The following is a 22,710-nucleotide window of genomic DNA, read 5'->3' as shown; positions in this document are numbered from 1 at the left end:
TTATACCAGGAACTGGTATTCAGCAGAAGCGCACTGCCTCCGAACAGCAGACAGTGGACTTGTGGCAGATGTAGGCTGAGGCACTGGAATGTAATCCAAAGTGTGCCATCATTTGGGGCAAGGGATTGGGATGGAGGCTAAAACCAAGACCATGGAAGAGGTGGGTTTTGGGAGGACTCAAAGGAGCAAAGAAAGTTGGCATCCCTTAAGTGTGTGGTGAGGAACCTCTGCCCCTACAGACTGCAACTCCCATTCTCCCTGACCATGTTTGCTGGTGCTGTTGGGTACCCAATTTGGCTTCCCAGCCCTGGCTTAGGTGATGTGGAAGGAAGTCCCAGGCAAGAGAGAGAGAGAGGGAGAGGGGAATCATTTCTAGATTTAAGACAAGATGCAGCATTCTGGCGCACTGTGGGGAGTGTTTGGGACGCCCATGTGCTGCATTCCGCAGCACTTTTTTTTTTTAGGGCAGAGCATGGGTGGTATGCAAACCACTTCCAGCACGCGCAAGTTTCCTTTCAATAAACGCGGAAGCCCATCAATCATGCTTTTTGATGGGAGATAGATCACTCGGTTGACAGGCCATAAATTCCTCACTTTTGAGAACGGCATGACGGTTTCCTGGCATGGTGCATATCTGGCCTCCCCTCCACAAGGCAGAGATGGTATCTTGGTGGTGGAGCACATGTGTGATACGCTTTTGGGGGTTTGCTCCCGCCCACTCTTCGTTGGGGCTGCATGTGCATCTCCATGTCCAACCTGTTCTGTAAGGACCAAGGGAAAAACACCCGTCACCATGTCCCATGTCTTCCTTTGTTTCTCGTGGCTTGTTTGTTTTGTAAGGCAGGAGTTACTTTAAATCTCGACAAGTGAAAAATTTGTGCAAGCCTTTGCTTGTAGCAGGGGTGGGAAACCGGCAGTTCTCCAGGTGTTGTTGGACTACAACTCCCATCATCCGCAGCTAGCCACAGGGGTCAGGGATGATGGGAGATGTGATTCTGTGTTTTTGGTGTGATTCAGAATAAAACTGGGAAATAGTCAGCTAGCTTGTAGTGCAATGAGTATTCCCGAAAACAACCACCATTTAGATGGTGTTTTCTGACTCTCTCTCTCTCTCTCTCTCTCTCTCTCTCTCTCTCTCTCTCTCTCTCTCTCTCTCTCTCTCTCTCTCTCTCTCTGATGTGCAAAAGTAATAAAATGATGCTAACTACTACTCTGTGGGCCTTGGAGACAAGGGAAAGGAGGACAGGACCTGCAGTAGTAATAATGTCTAGCTTTGACTCTTGCATTGTGAGCAGTAAGGTCCCAGCCACGTTGGGTGACTGTGATGGAGAAGCTTTGTTCCGCAGAAGGGTGTCAAGGGTGCAGCAATAAACAAATTTGTCAATTCCGCTTCCCATCCAATTCTCATTATTCCCAGCCTCAAGTTTGCCACGTTTCTGCATCAGTTTGCAATTTCACTTTTTAAGGGAAAAGTAAAAGTCCTCAAGAAAACTCAACAGCAGTTTAGCACACTTTTACTGCTCATCTACACATTTCCAAGGCAGTTTTGCCTCGTACACACATTTTTTTTTGCAAGCAATTTTCCCTACTATAACACATTTCTGAACGCCGACAAAAAACAAAAACAAAAAACAAACGTGTGCTTTTTATGTGCATGTTCCCCTAACGCATGTACGCATTTTGTATGCGTTTTTAGGGCTGAAGAACTGCCTTGCAAAATTCAGAGAAATGGCAGGTTTTGAAGGGTAGCTGTGTTTCAGTTTGTTCATTGTTTCAGGAAGTACAAACTAAAGAGATTTGCATCAAAATATGAACCAAACTAACTGCACCCCACAGGGTAAGGCAAACCCTTGTGGCTGGCTTCCTCCAGTCATGTCCCCATTCTCCCCGGTCTCTCATGAGGACAGGTACTCAAAGCCTTTTTAATAAGACAGTCATGAACTGGACGTGGGTGGCGCTGTGGGTTAAACCACAGAGCCTAGGGCTTGCCGATCAGAAGGTCGGCTATTCGAATCCCCGTGACGGGGTGAGCTCCTGTTGCTCGGTCCCTGCTCCTGCCAACCTAGCAGTTCAAAAGCATGTCAAAGTGCAAGTAGATAAATAGGTACCGCTCCGGCGGGAAGGTAAACGGCATTTCTGTGTGCTGCTCTGGTTCGCCAGAAGCGACTTTGTCATGCTGGTCACATGACCCGGAAGCTGTATGCCGGCTCCCTCGGCCAATAACGCGAGATGAGCACCGCAACCCTAGAGTCGGTCACGACTGGACCTGATGGTCGGGGGTCCCTTTACCTTTACATGAACTGGGGTCTAGTTTTGTGATGTGTGCTTGCTGTGCTGCTGGAACTCGGCTGTGTTGTAAACTCTTGCGGCCGCACAACTGTTTTTGCCACACATCTGATTTTGCCCTGGACCTTTCCCCCCGCCCCCTTTCTCTGAGCTGATGTTATCAACCTGCTAGTGTTTGGTCCTCCGTGTCAAATGCCCATCTTTCTCTTGTTGCGGATGCCGGCAAGCTGCAGAATGGCCTGGCGCTACTGGGGTCAACCGTCTTTGGTTACAGCCCTAACCCAAATCCCAAACGAGCTGTTGTTCTCTCTCTCTCTCTCTCTCTCTCTCTGTGTGTGTGTGTGTCTCTGTTCACCCCCAAGGCTGAGGCTGGGACTTGGGAGGCTCTGTGGGGAATGCTGATGGGGAGGTTTTGGCTGTTAATCTGCTGCTGGAATGTTGGCCAGACGGTCAAATTCTTCCCCCCTATTTTTTGAAACGCACAAGTGAGCGGTGCATGGGAAGCTGCTGCCTCCCTGCTCTTCTCTTGCTGGATAAACCTGCTTCAGCCCTCACCGCCCTAGTCATGGGGGAAGCACTACTTCTACCAGCGCTGTGGTTAATACATGCCAAAGTCTGGGAGAAGTTGGAGGCTGGAGAGAGAGAGAGCATTTCCTGCCTCTTCCGCCAGGTCTGCGCAGAAGTGAGGAATGGGAGAGGTCAAAAGGGTGGAGGGAGGGCAGTCATTAGAGTAGACCAAGCGTGTAACTCCAGGGAAATCTCCTTCCTGAAGGCAAAACAGCCCTAAAGTTCAACCGTAACAAGGACCCTTGTTGTCCTGCAATCTTCCCACATCCCATTCCATCCCAGGGTTAAGTTTTCTCTTAACTTTTTCTTTTTTTAAAACAAAATAAGAAATGATCTCTAGGGGCTTGTGTTGTGTGTAGGTTTCTGACGCTCTTGTTTCTTCCTCTCCTCCTTCAAGTGCCAGGGCTTAGCTCTGGAACCTGTCAAAGGCAGCAATGGCATGTCCCAGAGCATGTACAAAGTGCCACCCACTGGGCCAACACGGGCAGCATCCCCATGACTGGCTGCAGGTGAAAATTCATTCTGTGGGAGACCCAGTTTACTGTAATCTATCTGCTCCCTCGTTTTTTCTTTAAAACACAAAATACATAATAAGTGCAAGGACGAAAACAAACCTGTGACCCAATGACGTTAATGAGAGTTTTCTGTCTATTGCTGATCTTAATCTTTTGAAAGGTTCTTTTAAACTGTTTCTTGCCCACAATTTTATTGTGTAACTCCTTGGGTAAAGCCTGCATGAATGAAGTTTTTATTTTTTTTACTTTTACAATCAAGCGGTGTAGAACTAGAACAAATAACTTTGTGCGACAGTGACCTCCAAGTTGTGTGTTTCTCTCTCTCTTTCTCTCCCACCCTCTAGAAACTCTGATGGATACGAAGTGGGTGACGTCTGAGTTGGCGTGGACGGCACATCCGGAGACTGGGGTAAGGTGTTCCATTCTCCAAAGGGGCCTGGGTTGGAACCAGACGTGGGCAGAATTATGAACCACGCTGCTTTCCTCAGCCTTTTCTCTCCTGTGCATCTCCGCAACTTAGGTTTAGCTTAATCAATAGAGCACGAGACTCTTGATCTCATGGTTGTGGGTTCGAATCCCACACTGGGCAAAATATCCCTGCATTGCAGGGGGTTGGACTAAATGACCCTCTTGGTCCCGTCCTACTCTACAGTTCTGTGATTTGTGGATTCATCTGCTACCCCCAAATATTGCTTCAGCCCACCCATGTGAATTCTTAGCAATTGCAATGAGGGTAGCCCAAGAAGGCCACTTAGACCTATAAAAACCATGGAAATCAATCATTTGCAGAATTTGCCTCCAGGGGCGAGCAGGGCCTTTTGAGCAGTATGTACCAGGGCAGTGCTCATTCACATCAAACCATAGTTAAACAATAACTATGGTTTAACATGACATGTGAGCACAGACTTTAAAATTTTTTTTTTCAATTTTCAAATTCCAAAAATGAGGGGTGCTAAAAAGTTGAAATGTTACTCGGGAAATCCAATGGTGTTTTTGGTTAAATTAATGTGATTTTGCTTTGCTTGGTAAGCAGAATGTGTGTGAAATTGCACAGAAGTCGTTAAAACTGCAAATACTTGCAGTTATATTATATAATACTATGATTAGTACTGTATTTATAATTACTATTATTTAGCATTACCTGGCATTTTCATAAAGCCAAATTAAAATTCGCTGGTTTTCCAAAAGCAGCTTATGCACTTCTTAATCAGATGTAGACTTGCCAAGCCAAAAGATATCCAATCACAAAAATAACAGCAGCTTTGAATTCCTCGCACCCAAAAACATTTTTTCTAGGAGAAAAAAAATTGCAAAAAAGTAAGTTTCTCCCCCCCCCCTTAAAAACACACCCTACTTAGCCATGCCTCCCCGTTCTCTCATTAAAAATAAAGAAATAATAATGGACCAGTGTCATTTAATTTTGTGCAGTGGGAAGAAGTCAGTGGCTACGACGAGGCCATGAACCCCATCCGGACGTATCAGGTGTGCAACGTGCAAGAAATGAACCAGAACAACTGGCTGCGCACCCAGTTCATCGAGCGCCACGAGGTCCAGCGCGTCTACGTGGAGCTGAAATTTACGGTGCGCGACTGCAACAGCATCCCCAACATCCCCGGCTCTTGCAAAGAGACCTTCAACCTTTTCTACTACGAGTCGGACACGGACTCTGCCTCTGCCTCCAGCCCCTTCTGGATGGAAAACCCTTACGTCAAAGTGGATACAATTGCCCCCGACGAGAGTTTCTCGAAGCTGGAATCCGGCCGGATGAACACCAAGGTGCGCAGCTTCGGGCCCCTTTCCAAGAATGGCTTCTACTTGGCTTTCCAGGACCTGGGAGCTTGCATGTCGCTCATCTCCGTCCGTGCCTTCTACAAAAAGTGCTCCAGCACCATTGCTGGCTTTGCCGTTTTCCCCGAGACCTTGACTGGAGCGGAGCCGACCTCCTTGGTCATTGCTCCGGGCACCTGCATCCCCAATGCGGTGGAAGTGTCTGTGCCCTTGAAACTCTACTGCAATGGCGATGGGGAGTGGATGGTACCCGTGGGAGCTTGCACCTGTGCTGCTGGGTATGAACCGGCTATGAAGGAGACTCAGTGCCTAGGTAAGTGGCGGCCTCCCTCCTGGCGTTCCTTGGTTGCGTGTGTTGAAGACTGTTGCTTTAGTTCCTGGCTGGTTTGCTCAATGTATGCCGCTGGTGTAGACATTCTGGCACTTGAGAAAATCTTAACTCTCTCTTTCCCACCGCCTCCATCCCCAAGGGTCAAAAAATGAATTGAATGACGATTTCCGCCAGCTTAAACCAGATGTCTCACCTGACTCATAGTAGGGCCGGCTCATTGTTAATCACGTCAGTCTTAGCTTTTGTCTTTGTATACAACACTGTGCCAGAATCTTGAGGCTGGAGCACTGGCAGCCACCAAGAGTGGTCAAGTGTGGGGCAAAGGCAGCATGTCATGGACTGGTTGGAAGGCAGCAGAGGCAAGAGCCTTTTAAGGTCTCTAGAGTCCGTACTGTTTTTTCAGGGCTTTATATGATCAAAAGCAGCACCTTGTCCTCCGCTCTGGAACGATGCCACCAACCCAGGTTCCTGCTCTCTCTTTATGCAACTGACAGCTCACAAATGCCAGAAGTGTGCGCACACCCCACCCTCCTTTGAGCCTGACCCCCCGACATCTTAGCTTTAAAATTAAAAGGTCTCTGTTTCTGGGTCAGAGCCTGGGCACATTAAAGCCTCTGAGGTTTATACTGGCCTTGTCTCACTAATACCTTCTGCCATGGCGAGTGTCTGATGGGTGTTTGAAAGTCTAGCAGGTAGCCAGCGATGCTATAGGAAACAGCTTATCTCTGCTTTCTTCCTTAGCACTCTTTCCCCCAATTCCTCTGGTCATAGAATGCTTATTTCAGGGTCTGGAGGTTATCTCCCAAAGTGTAAATCCAATTGACTCTGAATCAAACAAAGCCTTGTGGTATTGTCACTGCGAGGTGCCATCTGTGGCTTGGAGGGGGTAGCCAGAGAAGCAAAAGAGTGAGCGCTGCCTGCTGCCGGCTTCGAGGCTGCAAACCTGGAATCGTAGAACTGTAGAGTTTGAAAAGGGACTCCAGGGGTCATCTAGTCCAACCTGCTGCATTGAAGGAGTCACAGCTAAAGAATCCCTGGCGGATGGCCACCCGACCTCTGTTTAGAAACCCCCCAAGGAAGGAGAGCCCACCAGTTTCTCAGGTAGTCTTGCTCTCAGAAAGTTTATTCCTCACGTTTAGTCGGAATCTCCTTTCTTGTAAAACCTGTTCTTTTGAAAAACATGTCTGTAAAACACGGCACCTGCACTAGGACATTGACTCATGCTCCTGTGTTTTGTGGGTTGTGTTGTGTGCGTGTGCGTGTGCGTGACATGCTTTTGTAGGGAATGCAAAGTATATCATCACGTTAACACTTAATCACAGCTGCAAAATATCAGGGTACTCGGAGGGCAGGGAAAATGGGGCAAAGGCAAGAGAGAGAGAGAGAAGAGGTCTCTCCTATTGTGCTGCTCCTTGGCTCAGGCTGGCAGAGTGCGAATTCTGCCTGCTCCCGAGCCCAGCCAACAATGGAAGACTCCTTTCTTTGGGAAGTCCCTGAGTGCGTCCGAGTGTTTGCCTCACATTCCTCTGAATTTTTTAACAAGGAGAAGCTGTCTGAGCTGCATCTACCTGCTCTAGAGCTCAGGGTGGTACAAGTGACCACTGCCAAAAGAAAGATTGGTAGGAATCTTTCTTATACTGGCTAGCTCCTGACTGCTGACACTGACTGGCAGCAGTTGTTCAGGATTTCGGGCGTATGACTTTCCCAGCAGGTTCCCCGAGATGCTGGCAAGTGATCCTGGGACCTCCTGCAGAGAAACGAAGAACTCCCTGACCTACAGCCCTTCCCAAAGAGAAGGAGAGGGCTGTCGTGCCCAGGAAAGGTCAGCTATGGGCCAGGAGCAATTGCCCCTGGTTTTGTGGAGCACATCCTGCCCTTTGGCAGTCTCAAACTTTTAAGCCACAGCCAGTCTCAGGTGGGAGTCTCTTTCTGAGTCTTTTGGTAGTCTGGAAGGAGAACTAATTCTCCTGTGCGCTATGTTTGTTTCAGTCCATTAACTCTCCACTCCCACTTAATCACCTTTAGGGTAATTTTGGGAACAGTAGATGATTACTATTTTGCTTCCGCAAATGGGAAACGGAGGCTGGTTCTGTGTAGTGTCCAAGGGAGCCAAGGGGACTTGTTGTTGACGTGAGAAGTAGGCTTTAAGCCACTCACAACCTCAGAGGGTTGTTGTTGGGGATCAAAATGAGGAGCTGAGCAGGGAGAACCGTGTCCGGTGCCTTGAGCTACTCGGGGGGGGGGGGGGAAGGTGGGATAAAAAAAATGCAATACATGAATAAATTGATCCTGAAAGGCCCCTGAAAGAGTTTAGGCCGCAATCCCACACTCACGTGCCAGGGAGTAAGCTCCATTCAAGTCAATTGGACTTTCTTCTGAGTAGACAGCCATTAGATTGTGCTCTTAATTGTTCTCCTTCCCCCCTGCAAACAAAACAAAAGAAAACAAAACCCAAGCAGATATTTAATGTCTGTTCTTAACTTGCTCTGACTTCTCCAAGCCTTCAGGAGTGAGCAAACTGGGGCTCCTAAATCAATCAGTCAAGAGAACCTGCGTAGGCAAGGGGAGGGGAATCGGGATGCCTGCAGGGGAGACTGCAGCGACAACAAGAACTGTTGAATATTTGGCACTGGCGGCTGCCAAGATTTACCTCTGGAGGGTTATTCTCAGGGAGAGAGCTTCTGCAACCCCTGAGCTTAGTGGGTACGATCCTGCCGGGTCATGTCACATGTAGAGGAGGCGGAGAAACTCAGGCTCAGGGGCCGGATGTGGCCCTCTAGACCTATCTGTTAGGCCCTTGGAACTCTGCTTAGGCCACACACCCGCCCCAGCCGCATTCTCTTCCTCCAGGCCACTCTCCTTGCCAGCCTTTGCTCCATAGCTTAGGTGGTAGAGCATGAGGCTCTTAATCTCACCGTTGTGGGTTCGAGCCCCATGTTGGCTGAAAGAGGCCTGCATTGCAGGGAGTTGAACTAGATGATCCTTGCGGTCCCTTCCAACTCTACAATTCTAAGATTCACAACCCCATTGAGTGTTCTTGCCTGGCTTGGAATGTGTCTTTGGACTCTAATAGTGACTTGTTTGCCTGATTGATGCATGGAACGTGTGATTTGTGTGTGTGGAAACTAGCCCACTGGATGGTAATGGCTTTTCTAGCAAAATAAAAAAATTCCTTCAGTAGCACCTTAAAGACCAACTAAGTTTTTATTTTGGTATGAGCTTTCGTGTGCATGCACACTTCTTCAGAACACGAAAGCTCATACCAAAATAAAAACTTAGTTGGTCTTTAAGGTGCTACTGAAGGATTTTTTTTATTTTGCTTCGACTCAGACCAACACGGCTTTCTTTTCTGTTTGCCCTCCAGAATCTGGTATACACAGGTTGACTGCATCTGTATATGGAGGTTCAGTTTAGCTGTCATGGGTGATAGACGAATTCCCCATGCGGATGTTGTTGTTTCTTCTCCATCTTTTGGGAATGAATTCCATAAGCGGACCATGTGTTCATCCTCCTAAGTGATTCCCCCCTCCCCAAGTTAGATTTGATACTGTTGGTGCAAAACACAGATGCGCAAACTGTGGCCCATGTATCTTGCAGCCATAATGTCATGCAGGTGCCAAGTAAGGTGGGAAATGGGGTGGGAGGCAAGGAGATGGTGGGGTTGAGGGTGTCCCCACCCACTCCAGACTCCACCCCTGCTTGCTGCTGTTATGTGACTCCTAACATATATTATTAATCACAAGGCAACGTGGACCTTTGGCAGAGAAAGGGTTACTCACCGTTGGTGTAAAATGTTTGAATATTTGGAACTCGAAAGCAAGTTGCTGGTCATGAGATAGGTAAAAACTCCATAATACGGGGCGCGGGTGGTGCTGTGGTCTAAACCACAGAGCCTAGGGCTTGCCGATCAGAAGGTCGGCGGTTCGAATTCCCACGATGGGGTGAGTTCCTGTTGCTTGGTCCCTGCTCCTGCCCACCTGGCAGTTTGAAAGCACGTCAAAGTGCAAGTAGATAAATAGGTACCGCTCCGGCGGGAAGGTAAACGGTGTTTCCGTGAGCTGCTCTGGTTTGCCAGAAGCGGCTTAGTCGTGCTGACCACATGACCTGGAAGCTGTACACCGGCTCCCTCAGCCAGTAAAGCGAGATGAGCGCCACAACCCCAGAGTCGTCTGTGACTGGGCCTAATGGTCAGGGGTCCCTTTACCTTTAAAAATCTGGCTGGTTTTGCTGGCACCACCAAAACTTCTGTGCTGGGTCTTAACATTTTTGTCTGATTGATCAAAATAGACCAAGCTGTCTTCCATACAGTTTGTCTGACCTTTCCTCCTGTTTTCTACCTCCCTATATCATAGGGGTTTCATGGCCCTGCCCCAGGCAGATATTACCAACCGTACCAGAATTCGTAAGTTCGGGTCCGTGCGTCCTGCCATTTTGCCTTGCTGTGTTCAGCCATTTTGTCGGACAAGGCAAGAAATGATTCAGCAGCCTGCTCTCGGCCCCTTTTGGACGCCTGCTAAAGTTTTGACAGGTGTAGACTTTGCTATGATATCCAGTTCATCATCTAGGCAGGCTCTTGGCACAGATCCAGTACAAATCTTCATTTGCTACTTTGTGCGATGGGTAATTTAACAGAAAAAGAAAAAGAGAAAGATGCGTGTACATGTGTGTGTGTGTGTGTGTGTGTGTGTGTGTGTGTGTGTGTGTGTTCTTGTGCCTTTAAAGCTGGAGATCTTCCATTTGAAGGTTTCATGTCCGTAAATGGAAACAGATTTTAAGGATTTGCAAGCGCCTTGAAGTTTGCCAGATTTCCTGTAAGTTGTGATGGGACTTTGAAAATGTTCACATATTCCTTGGGCAAATCTGAAATAGAGCTGACTCTCCACTCTCTCTTCCTTCCCGCTCTCTTTTAAGAGAGGGATTCGTGAATCTTCTGCTTATATGCAGCCCCCGAAAAATCCTCCCATAAAAGGCTTGCATGTGAAATCATAATTCTCAAGCCTAACCTTCACTCCTGGGGGAGAGGATACCAGCGGCCTTGTTAGCCGCACACTGTAAAATATCGCTGGTTTTTAATTCAGCGTTACAAAGAATAAATCGCACAACCCTACCGGGGGGGGGGGAATACTACCCCAGATAGTTAACTTTGCCTTTCATTATCATAAAAGAGATTCCTCCAACATGATCAGTTCACTGCACATTGCAATCCTGCCCCCTTTACAATAGCCCTGTAAGGTAGGCTGGGAGAAAGTATTGTCCGGTGTAACTCCAAATGGACCGCCCCTGTGGTCGTCCAGGTGGTGGACTTGCAACTTCCGTTGGCCCTGACCCTTGCAGGCTGCCTGGGGGTGGTGTGAGCTGGAGGTCAATAGCATGGGGAGGGCCACCAACCCCACCCCTCCGCTTGCCACTGCTGTTCCTGTGCACAAAATCTGTCTTGCCTGGCAATCGGGAGGCAGTTCTCTCTAGCCAGGCACGGCCAGGCAGTTGGCCGCTGACAAGCCTCTCCTTAAATAGCACTGAAGTCGGGGGACAGGAGAAGATGCAGAAGTGTTGCACGGTTAAGAATGAAATACCCCAGGCTACGATACTGTAGAGTCGCAGGTTTCAGTTGCCACATCTGAGCAAACGGTGTGTGCTTAGCATGCTTCTTGGAGTCAGCAGCTTTGAGTTTTTCTGCCCACAGAAAAGCTATCAGCGATAGAACGTTAATAAACACCGCAGCTTCTGTCAAGTAAGTTAAAACGCCAGCTTGGCTTGGAAAGCCTTCCGACTGGTTCTCGGAAAAGAGGGGTTGTTGCGCTGTTAGCAGAAAGCAGGGTGGGTAGGGAAGCACGTTGGAAGGGAGAGGGGGGCTTGAGGGGCGAGGCACCCAGAAGCAGAGGGGCTGAAGGGAGAATGGCAGGCTGTCTTTAAAACCGGGTGCTGAGCCTGGGGGACGGGAGACTTGGAGGCTCGAGAAGCACAAAGTGGGTGAAATGGGAGTTGCCGAGTGTCCTGCCCATTTGTTCCTATTCTCTGCTTCCAGTTCTTCAGACAGTTGCTGATCCTGAGTCCCATGACTGCTGAGCTTGCTGGGGAGTCTCTGGATGTGTGCTTAGCACCTGGAACTGTCGAGTCCTGGGTTCAAACCCTTTTGGGTGGCTTCGAAAGAGGATCAGACAAATTCTCATGGGACAGATCAGGCGATTGGTGGCTACAATCCATAGTGTCTACATTCTGCCACCACTGTTGGAGGCAGAATGCTTATGAATACCAGTTAAAATCAGAGATTGTAGAGTTGGAAGGGATCATGAGTGCCATCTAGTCCAACCCCCTTTCCTCCCCACCCATGGAACGCCTCTCTGGCCTTGTCCAGAAGTCTACCTTTGCAAGAAAGGAGCTGCCTCTGATACTCTGTGCACCACAGTGTTCGGCATGGGAGAGACATGACCTTGGGTGCTTCCCATACCCGAATTCTGACAACTTTTACTTCGCTTATAGTTAACCTGTGGCAGTTAAGATGGTTGTGAGGGTTTGATCTGCTGCGGCTTCCAAGATGTGAGACTTGGGAAACCCATGGCCTTCCAAATGTTGTTGAAGCACAATTTGCATCACCCCCAGCAATCGTGGCCAGGGCTGAGAAGAGTTCAATTTCAGCAAATCTGGACGGCCAGAGTTTCCCCATACACATACTGGTTTCAAACTTTCGTTGAAATGAATTGCCTATTATTTTTATTTTACACGTTATACAGGCACTCGAAAACCCAGGTTTGCCACCAAGTGTAAGCTCCACTGCGAACAGCAACCAAACGGCTGTATCAGGGACTTTTATGCTTGGACCGGTAACTTTAGGCTGAGGCTGCAGCCTAGCCAGGTGTGCTGTGGAAGATGCTGAAGAAGATGGCATTTGCATCCTAGACCCCTGTGATTATTTGCAGGGATTATGAAGGCTATGGACTGGCCCTGGCTTTGTTCTCAGTCCTTGAGGGGAGGTTTTGGTTTTGGCCATTCTCCCTTCTCCCCTCCTCTCTCTCAACCCGGCAGTTCTGAGAGGAGTTACTGCTGCTTCACAGTAAATAACAATAAAACTGAATTGCAGCTCAAATGGATTTACAGCAAGGTCTTCTCCACTCCTTTGTAAACTTCCTGGTCTTTTGAAGATCTCCCACATCTCTTTCATCTTCCCTGATCCTGCATGCCAAGCTGTTAACAATATGTAACTGGAAATCCCCCACTCCCAAGAGTACTGAGGATTTTGCTCTCTGGTGCCCAATGGAGCCACCTGGGCATGGAGAGCTGGTGTTGGCACCCTTCAAGCCTCATTTGCATTTATTTAATTGTTGTTGTTGTTGTTTAGTTGTTTAGTTGTGTCCGATTCTTCGTGACCCCATGGACCATAGCACGCCAGGCACTCCTGTCTTCCACTGCCTCCCGCAGTTTGGTCAAACTCATGTTCGTAGCTTCGAGAACACTGTCCAACCATCTCGTCCTCTGTCGTCCCCTTCTCCTTGTGCCCTCCATCTTTCCCAACATCAGGGTCTTTTCCAGGGAGTCTTCTCTTCTCATGAGGTGGCCAAAGTATTGGAGCCTCAGCTTCAGGATCTGTCCTTCCAGTGAGCACTCAGGGCTGATTCCCTTCAGAATGGATAGGTTTGATCTTCTTGCAGTCCATGGGACTCTCAAGAGTCTCCTCCAGCACCATAATTCAAAAGCATCAATTCTTTGCACACGGCTTTCCCTCTGGGACTCGGCTTGGTTCTTCAGGTGGCAGAACCGGGGAGACAGACCCTCAGATGGGAGATGGAGGCGGTTGTCAGCGCCTGCAGAAAACTGTGGTCTGACGTGTACTGCAGGGTTGGGGAATCCTTTTGAGACCAAGGGCCGCATTCCTTTCTGGACAGGCTTCAGGGGGCCACATGCCAGAAATGTGTGGAATCTGAGGCATAAATGGGTGCAGCGACATGGATTTTACATAGGCTAGTTTCTGTGAATTCTTCCATGGTCTTCTCTACCCCCCTGGCCTGGGTGCAGAGTCCCAAGGGCCAATTAGAAAGGCTTGGAGGGCCACACTCAGTCTCTCAGCCTGACGTTCCTTAGCCTTGCTTGATTCCATCAATCCATAAAACTTGTCGCCCTCTCAGATGTGTGTTAGATTATACAACTCCCCTCACCCCCAGCCCATGTTAGCTAATCGCTAAATGGCCTGTGTGTGCATTTACAGAGGTTTTTCCACCCTTCCCCAACCCTCATTTGCCTTTGGTCCACGTGAGCGTGGTACAAGACAGAGCTGTTTAAACTGGATGTGCACTTCCAGAGAGCTTTCCTGGCCTCTGTGCCTTCCGAAATCATTGCCGTCTCATTACCACCGCGATAAGGCTTCAGTGTTGATGTTTCCAGTGTGTGGACCTGTGTTGTGCGCATGCCTTGATGCCATATAAATCTTAAATAAATCATACCGGTGCCAAGGAAGATAATGTACCGAATGTGCACGGTTTATGTTTGTGCTTCCTGCCCGTGGCCGTCAATGGGGCTTTTATCGAGGTAGAAAGCAAGCAGAAGTGGTTTTTTCCAGGCTCCCCTTCGCCTCCACGTAAGGCTCTCTCCACTGGGTTCATTTGTGCAAACCTTTTTAATCACCGGGCGAACACAGTATCATGATAAATGATAGCTGAATTCCCCCCCCTTTTTTTTTAGTGATGTGGGCAACTATGGGACGATTGGGGAAGCAGGGTTGTCAGGTAGCAAGGCAAGTACCTGCAATAGCCAGATTCCAAAACGTCTGCTAGTTCCGGCACCATTTACTCCTGCAAGCAAAAGGATTTGCTTCTAAAGTCCACTGAAATGTGTTCCTTGGAGGAATCAATCGTTCTGTGTCTCTGTATGAGTCTTTTCACCTGATTGAAAACAAGCAGGCCTGGAGCATGCAGAAAGACCACAAGTAGCCTCTTCCTTGAGCAGGTAATTCTGTGTTTGCTCCAAACTCACCAGGTGCAGAAATGGGGCAAAATTACCTACTGGATAGATCAGGTGCACCAAACACACCACAAGCAGAGATGGGCCAGAATTACCCTCCTCCTGGTGGGTAATTGAGAAGGAAGTAAAGCTGCAGAATTGACCCATGCGGAGATACATGAGGCTCCTTCTTCTTTGCGGCTGGGTGGGTGCGCGTGCTTGCGCTCACTGGAGCATTTGTTTTTTTTAGAAAAAATGTCACCGTCTGCAAGCAGTTCTCCCTTGTGGCCTGTTGGTGTGGCTTGGCTCAGAGCTTGGAAATTGCTAAGCTAAGTGCTCTTAAAGTTTTATTTAGTTGACGGGTTGACGCGCATTGCATGCTGTGTATCAAACGTGACTAATTCATGCAAATGTGACTTTGGAATGCAAAAGTAAAATACGCCTAATGAGGCATGTGCTTGATATTAGGTGTGGTGGGGGAGCAGCGCCTAAAATAATGCAGCTTTGAAAGTAAGTATTCAGAACTCGCTAGCGCTGAAAATTTTGGTTTACTACCATGCTTTCCCAAACACACCAGTTTTTTCCAAATGGGTCTGAGATTACTGTTTGTCTTAGCAATTGGTTATATACAATTTGGTTAATTTATAAGAACTTGCTCTCTTGGAAGATAATTCTGGCTCACCACAGGTGATCAGAACAAATGGCAGGTTGCATCCCTCCAACAGCGGCCCTTAAAGGTGTACTATAGGCAGGAGACAATGGCTGCTCCCCACTTGCCGGCCTGCCATCTAAAAATCTAAGTTTAATGAATGCAAAACTACAGAACTCAGAGTGGAGGATTTAAAAGTTTTGATGCTTTTTGTTTTGTCCTTAAGAGCTAGAAGAGATGAAGGAGCCAGAAGGGATTAGGATAGAAGGAAAATACTAATCAGTGTTCAAGGATGCATGCAAAAATTAACTGGTGAGAGCAGGCCCGAGAACATATATTTTAAGATGCTATTAAAAATAAAAATAAAACTGGGGGAGGGGGGGAGTACAAGCTAAGAGCGGATTTCAGATGGCAGAGCTGCAAAAGAATCTGTAATCAAAACTAGCCATTTGAGACTTAGGCTGTCAGCCTGGGATGCTGTCCTGGGGTGGGAGGAATGATGTGGGACACCTGGAGCAAGGTGGAGGAAGATTCAGAGGCAGACGGGGCCTCACTCCCGACATCCGCGAAGGTTCTGCATTGCAGCCTCTGCTGCGCCCCGAGAAAGAGATGAGATGTGGGTGGAGAAAAAGAGCAGCAGGTATCAATGTTTCCAGCTAGGGAAAAAATCCCGGGGCAAGCAAAACTTGGCACTGCGGCTGTCTGTAACCGAGAGGAGGAATTTTGGTGAGATTTTGCTCTGGCTCTAATCCACAGGTTCCCATGTGCAGCCTTTTAATAATCGTAATAATTGGCAGCTCAGTGGCTGACTGTGTGCCAGTCTCTGTATTTTGGACCTGACCTCTATGAGAGTTCTTGTGAGAGCAACATAGGGGAGCTCTCCATATACAGCAGGCTGAGCTCCTTGGTGGTGTGGAAATGGTGCCCGGCCCAGACTTTGGTGTTCTCTACTAGGCCTGGGAAGGAAGTGCTGGTGGGGAAAAGTGGGGCAGTTTTTAATGGGAGCAGGTGGGCCCGGCAAAGTGGCAGAGGGGGAGAGAAAGTGGGTAGCCAAGAGGGCATGAGAGGGCAGTAGTTAGGGCACACTAAGAAAATGGTTTAATCACACACACACACACACCCCAAAAAGCCTCAAAACATTTACTGAAAGCCAAGAGGACCAACCCAAATCCGGCATAATGCAAAATTGGGTGAAAACTGGGGGAGTGATGCAACTCAGATCAAATTAGCTGCTAATGGCAGTGATAAGGAGGTACAGGTAGCTCTACAACACCAGTTTAACACCCACAGGTTTAACATGCCCCATGGATTTGCATTGCCCCCCCCTCTCTTCCCCCACCTAACCACCCCACAGGCTTTTTGAGAGGATAAAAGGTGGGGGAGGAATAGGCCAATTGCCCCCCCCCCCAGCTCCTTGGAGGAACGTTGGAGTAAAAATGTTATTTCAGAAAACAAAGGCCATATTGACTGGACGCAGGTCAAGGCGCAAAGACCCCGTAACCAATTGTATTCCTTGCATGCATGTGTGAGAGAAAGATTGATGGTCTTTTGGACTGCCTTATCTACACTCATCCATCTGAATCCAGCTTTGTTGACTTTTTCGGAAACTGTGCAAAACCTTTTAAGCTGACCTCTGCTGGGATGAAGGGGCTTGATCTCCGGTGACTCAGCTCGCTATTCCCCCCCCCCCCAATATACCCCTGTTTCACATTATTCTCCAAATCCTTGCTCCAGATAATTATTTATTACTATAGGTGGCTTTCTCGTGTTTATTACACACCCATGGGGCTTTGGCTTTCAGGGCTGTGCTCTTGGAGATCTGTGGATCTTGTAGGAGCAGCCCTGCCCTAAACAAAACACCAGCAAGGCCCCTCCTGGGATTGCACAAGGTTTAGAAATTACATGCTCAGAAGATGTGTTGTTGTCAGTTCTGCCTCGGCCTGGGCTGAGCCTCCTGGCGTTGAACCCAGGCTCTGGGGCTGGGCCTTTCCGAAAGCCCGTTTCTAATTAAGCCCTTTGCAATATATTTGGGTTTCGGAGGCAGCGAGAGGCAAATAACCATCAGCGGTGAATACCCTGTGTGGGGTTTAAAATGAGGGCAATTTGGGCTTGTCTTGTCTTTTAAGTGATTTTTTGTTTAGAGGGGTTCCTTTGGAATCTGGTTCTGGCAAAAGGATGGTGTTGATTGACTGCCTTCTCGACCTTAATTCAGTTCTCCAGTTCCACCAAACGCTCAGCTCCGCTCCTCAAGTCCTTCCTATCTCTCTCACTTTCCTCAAGGGGGAAAAAGGGGGGGGGAATCCACTATGGCAGGCACGTCCAACAGGTAGATCGTGATCTACTGGTAGATCACTGGACGTCTGTGGTAGATCACTGGCTCCCCCCAAAGAAGCTCAACAACTTTGGCTCCCCTAAACAACTCGGACCTGAACCCCTAAAAATGGGACTTCCTCCTTCCTAAAAAAATATCAACAACTTTGACCTGAACCCCTAAAAATGGGGCTTTCCTCCTCCCTAAAAAGCTTAACAACTTTGACCTGAACCCCCCAAAAAGGGGTAGATCGCTGCCAGTTTTTAACTCTGTGAGTAGATCGCAATCTCTTCGGAGTTGGCCACCCCTGCACTATGGAACTGAATTAGACTTTCCAACCTATGGGTTGCCTCCACAAATCAAAAGCACCTTGGAAGAGGGGGGGGGGGACCCAGAACAGCAGCTTAGAATGAAAGGTGCCACCTCAGCCACACATCTCCTCCACACCATCTGCAAGCACTCACAGGAGGAGGATCGGAGGGTTCATAAAGCACAGCTTTTTGCCAGTCGAACCTGATTGCTGCCTTTAACGAAATTGCATGGTTTCTGGACAAAGGGATGTGATGGCTTCAATTTATCTCCAGGACTTGCTCTCTCTCCCTCCCTCCCTCCCCTCCGTGCTGGGAGAGAAGTCCTGAAGGATTTGGAAAAGGCTGAGGCATACAAAACGATGGTGTGTTGGCTGGAAAGCTGGCCAGGCCCGTAAAATGGGATGGCATCCCAGATATTATTCTTGTCCTTTTGGTAACTGGAACCAAAAAAAATTTAAAACGGGGGTGGGTTTCTTCTTCTTCTTCAGGATGGGGGGGGGCGTGAGAGAGGAGTTTGAGCTGGCTGGGGCAAAGAGCTTTGGTAATGATGTGGCAAATGAAGCAGCCTGAACTCTTGGGGGGGGGGTGCTCCTCCCAGCTGGAAGGAGGGGACCCCGACATTTTGGCCGAGCTTGCACTTCAGGGATCGCTCAGGGCTTTGGATAACTCCTGCCTCTCCTTGCCAAGTGTTCTGTGCGGTAACGACGAGCCGTGTGTGAGTCACTTTTGTGTGCGATTTCAGGGTGGTTGTGTGTGTGTGTTTGAAAGAAGCCAAGCTCCCACCCTTGGCCCTTAGTCACATGGGCGAGGTCTAGATTTTGCAAGAGAGCCTTCTTCCCCAAGCCAGACCACCGTGCGCTGTGGGTCTCGTCAGGTTGCCTTATAGTGAGTTGGGTTGGGTCAACTCTAGGCATGCAACATGGGGATCAGGAAGAGCTCAGTTCACCGCAAGATGTGGCAATTTCTTTGTTTTCAGTGCTCCCTTTCTGAGATGATACTCAAGGAATAACCATTTCTGCGGGCTTTCACGCAGTAGGTGCTCTGATTCAGAGGTGTTGAAACAGCTATCTCTTGCCCTGCTGCGACCTCGTTAAATAGACTGGAATGATCTGGACTCGAGGGGCTCCTTTGGGAGCAAGGGCAAGATAGAATTCCAATAAATAAAAAACCAAACCTGCGTTGCTTTCTGATAGTTGAGGGACCCACTTCACTCTTCCAGCTGACTTCTAAAACATGTGCAAGAGTACGAGCTGATTGCTGCTTTCTGCATGAGATGGTGTTCAGAGCAAGTAAGGCTAATAAATTCTGCAATGGGTTGTACAGAAGGGCTGTGGCAATTGCATCTGCCGGTGGGTGTTCTGGCCCCAATAGGAGCGTTGTTCCTGAGGTTCTTGCAATTGTACACAGCTGTTTTTCATTTCTGGTTAATAATAATAATAATAATAATAATAATAATAATAATAATAGCAAGAACAACTAACAACTCTGGGCGGCTTCCAGCAAAAATATAAAAACATAATAAAATATCAAACATTATAAACTTCCTGATACAGGGCTGCCTTCAGATGTCTTTTAAAAGTTGTGTAGTTCTTTATCTCCTTGCACATAGTATGTTACAGAACTCTTGCACAATGCAAAAGGGAGATGGACAGAGAACAAATACTTGCCTTTAATCAAGGGACCTGTGATTTGCAAACAACTAGAGATGGAGGAAGTGCTTTTTTCAGACACAGGCAGGTAGCCATCGGCCTGCAGGTATGACAATAAGTTACTGTATTTTTACTTTTGAACACCTGCAGGCCACGGTGCCAGATGTTATTGGGCCTCCGTCAGCTGCGCACAGCCCAGGTCCACTCTTGCCAATAGGCCTGTCTGGCAATGTTGCATCACTGCGTGGGCAGGTCATCCAGATGGAATTGGGCGCTGCTGAGCACAAACTGGGACAGCCCTGCCTCACCCACACATTCTGTCACAATAAAACACACAGCCGAGTTAGCGGAATCACAGGCAAGCTGGCTGGCACTGTGCTGGTGTTGGCAAGGAGGTCTCTTCCTCTGCTGTTAGAGCCCAGAGTCGTTATAACAGCCTGAAAAAATGGCCAAGCTGGTGACAGGCACTTAACATAGAATCATAGATAATTGTGGAGTTGGAAGGGACCATGACGAAACCTTTTGCCCACCGTGGGGCTCGAACCCACGGCCCTGAGATTAAGAGCCTCAGGCTCTACCAGCTGAGCTAAAGATTCCATAAATCAGGAATGGGAGACCCTCCACATGTTACTGGACTACATCTCCCAACATCCCTCGCCATTGGCCATATTGGTTGGGGCTGATGGGGATTGAATTCCACTTTGTGTCAACAGGCCCTTTCCATAGTTTGAGCTTTTAAGATGAGCCAGTCATTTTAAGGACCAGTTTTCACCAGCATCTGGTTAGCCACTGTGAGAACAGGATGCTAGACTAGATGGGCAATTGGCCAACAGGCTCGTCTTATGATCATTCCGTAGTATTTTTAGTGGCATTTTGTCTCTGTTGTGCACCACCCTGGGATTTCATATGAGGAACAGTATATAAATATTGTTATACGTGCAATAAATATAAACAGGTGCACAGGTTCCCCACCCAACAATCCTTGGTCCATCTTACTGCCCAGTTTCCCTCCAGGATGAGAACAGCTCTCTTTGTTCCTAATTAGGCCTTCCCTAGCTCTTCTGCAGCTGAGATCCTCTTTCTTAATAGTTGATTGATCCCAGAACATGGAAATCTACAAATGAGTGGTTAGCAAAATCAGGAAAATCACACCTGCATTGTTCACTTGAGAAAGTGCCCAGGAGATGAAGTAAGCCGAGTAAAAGGTCTCAAACCTATAAGCAAATTATCAAACCAATAAGTAAATTTTAAAAATTGCTCACAGCAGAGATCTAGTCACCTTCAACCCGGTGGTCACACGGCGCTGTTCAGTGCATGGACGAAACTTTGGTGTGCGTGCTTCTGCAGCCTGAACAAACCAGGCTGTGCAACTTGGAACATTCGTGGCGAAAGGGTGTCTGCTTCTTGGATGCGGCTCAGCCCATAAATATGTATAAGGCTGTTTTGTGGGTTTCGAGGGGAGGCCCCAAAGGTCAGTCTATTTCGGTTCAAAGCGATGCAGGGCAGGTGTCATACCCCAGCAGGGAAGTCTTGGCTGCCAAAAAGTTTTGGAGCCCATTCTAGCCACCAGATGGACGGTCCATGCTCTCCAGCCCGCCTCTCCGGGTGGAGAGCGTTGACACAACTGTTTGGGAAAATACGTGCAGAAACTGGAGACATTCCTTTCCCCCAGTAGATCCTTGGTTAGTGCCATTTGGGAAGCCCAAGCCTCATTCAGCTGCGTGAGACTTATCTTGTTTTCCTGGCCTCTGCTTCAGGGGCGGGGAGGCTGCCCAAGAAAATAAGGCTGTTTCACATCAGCTTCCAGATCCGTGGAAGATAGCAATCTTTTCTCCCTGGGTTGAGGCTTTGATTCTACACCCCCCCCCTCTGCAAGGCAGAGCTAGCCCCAAACACTTTGGCACTCGACCCAAATGGTACTTCCCTGTGGATAAACACACTGCACAACCCACTAGTAAATTCTCCTGTTCCTACTTCAATGGGGAAATAACAGAAGCTGTGTGAGAGAGAGAGTGCAGTGCTCGTTTGTTTCAATGAGGTTTGCGCACCAGAACTTCCCATTGGAGTGTGTGCCTTAGATCCGATCTCTCTATCTCCAACTCTGCTGCCCTTTATCACTACCCAACATCACCCCTCCTAAGGTGGCCAACTCTCCATGGCTGCTAGTAGGGTTGTCCCTGCTGCAAGGCGCATAGGAACCAAAGCCTGCAAGCAAATCTTCAGCAAACATTCCCTGCCTGCCTGTATATCTGTTTTGGGATAAAGGGAAGGAACCCAGCTTTTATCAAAGCACCCCTCATTGCCTGGAGAAAGTCTTAACGCCGGTGACTATTGGTAGGTGGGTGTTTGCAACCCTGCACTTAAAGTTACATGCAGAACTTGCTCTTCCCAAACAGCGGTCATGTCCTAGCTCAGCTCCCCTTTGATGCATAGTAATATTCTCCCTGTTCAGCTGAGCAGCCAGCAAGCAGTAGGGCAGATAGAGATTACACACAGTTGACTGCTCCTCTGTGCACACAAATCCCCTGCATGCAGAAAACCAACCAGTCAGGGAGAAGAGCGAAAACGCAAAGCAGGCAGTCGTCTCCTTGACGTCTTTTGTTTGTTTGTTTGGTGCAGCATTCTGCCAGGTGAGCCTGGATCTGCTGACTAGAGCCATGCAGCCCAGACACAGATTTGCCACTTCTTGTCAAAACTAGGCCAACGAGAACCCGCACTTCCATGAATGTACTTGACAGCTGGGCAAGGGTTAATTTATAGCCCCAGGAAGGCAAACGCCATCTTTGGGCCTCTGGTAAACAAACAGATTTATCAACCAAAGCTCAGCACGGACCCCTGGGAAGTGTCAACTGAGAACACTCCATTAGCAGTTACTACCATTGTGGGTTGCAATGCCACATCTCAGGCAATATATACACTTGGTGCTGTGAACAAGGGCTGTAGCTTGTCATTAGGCCTGGGTGATTTATCAACACGTGGCCCAGGACTGGTTTGAGGGCTGGAGTGCTGTGGCGCCTCAAGGGGCCAGGGCTGATGCAACTGGTTCCTCCCAGGTTTATGGCAACCCATGTCAGAAGTATTTTTTGGTAAATCCTTGGACTGCAAGATTCCTTAAAAATAGCTCAACAACTTCGGCCCCAAAGTTGTTTAAATAAGGCAACCCTACTATATTGGGTCTACTATATAAAGGGACGCGGGTTGCACTGTGGGTTAAACCACAGAGCCTAGGGCTTGCTGATCAGAAGGTCAGCAGTTCGGGGTGAGCGCCGTTGCTCGGTCCCAGCTCCTGCCAACCTAGCAGTTCGAAAGCACGTCAAAGTGCAGGTAGATAGATAGGTACCGCTCCGGCGGGAAGGTAAACGGTTTTTCCAT

The 22,710-nt window shown here is 48.4% G+C and overlaps 1 protein-coding gene across 2 annotated transcripts in view; it reads left to right on the top strand.

The window, feature by feature from the left end:
• Positions 1-22,710, top strand: part of EPHB3 (EPH receptor B3) — an 87,740-nt gene that overhangs the window by 32,894 nt on the left and 32,136 nt on the right. For both annotated transcript variants that reach the window (XM_060274343.1, XM_035132367.2), the window contains exons 2-3: positions 3,713-3,777; positions 4,797-5,469. In XM_060274343.1, the coding sequence (XP_060130326.1) occupies positions 3,713-3,777; positions 4,797-5,469 (738 nt within the window). The remainder of the gene's footprint in view (positions 1-3,712; positions 3,778-4,796; positions 5,470-22,710) is intronic.

This window comes from Zootoca vivipara, chromosome 5 (genome assembly GCF_963506605.1).
Source record: "Zootoca vivipara chromosome 5, rZooViv1.1, whole genome shotgun sequence".
Lineage (NCBI taxonomy): Eukaryota > Metazoa > Chordata > Lepidosauria > Squamata > Lacertidae > Zootoca > Zootoca vivipara.
Note: the sequence above shows the minus strand (reverse complement) of the source record. Positions and strands in the feature narration are given on the sequence as shown.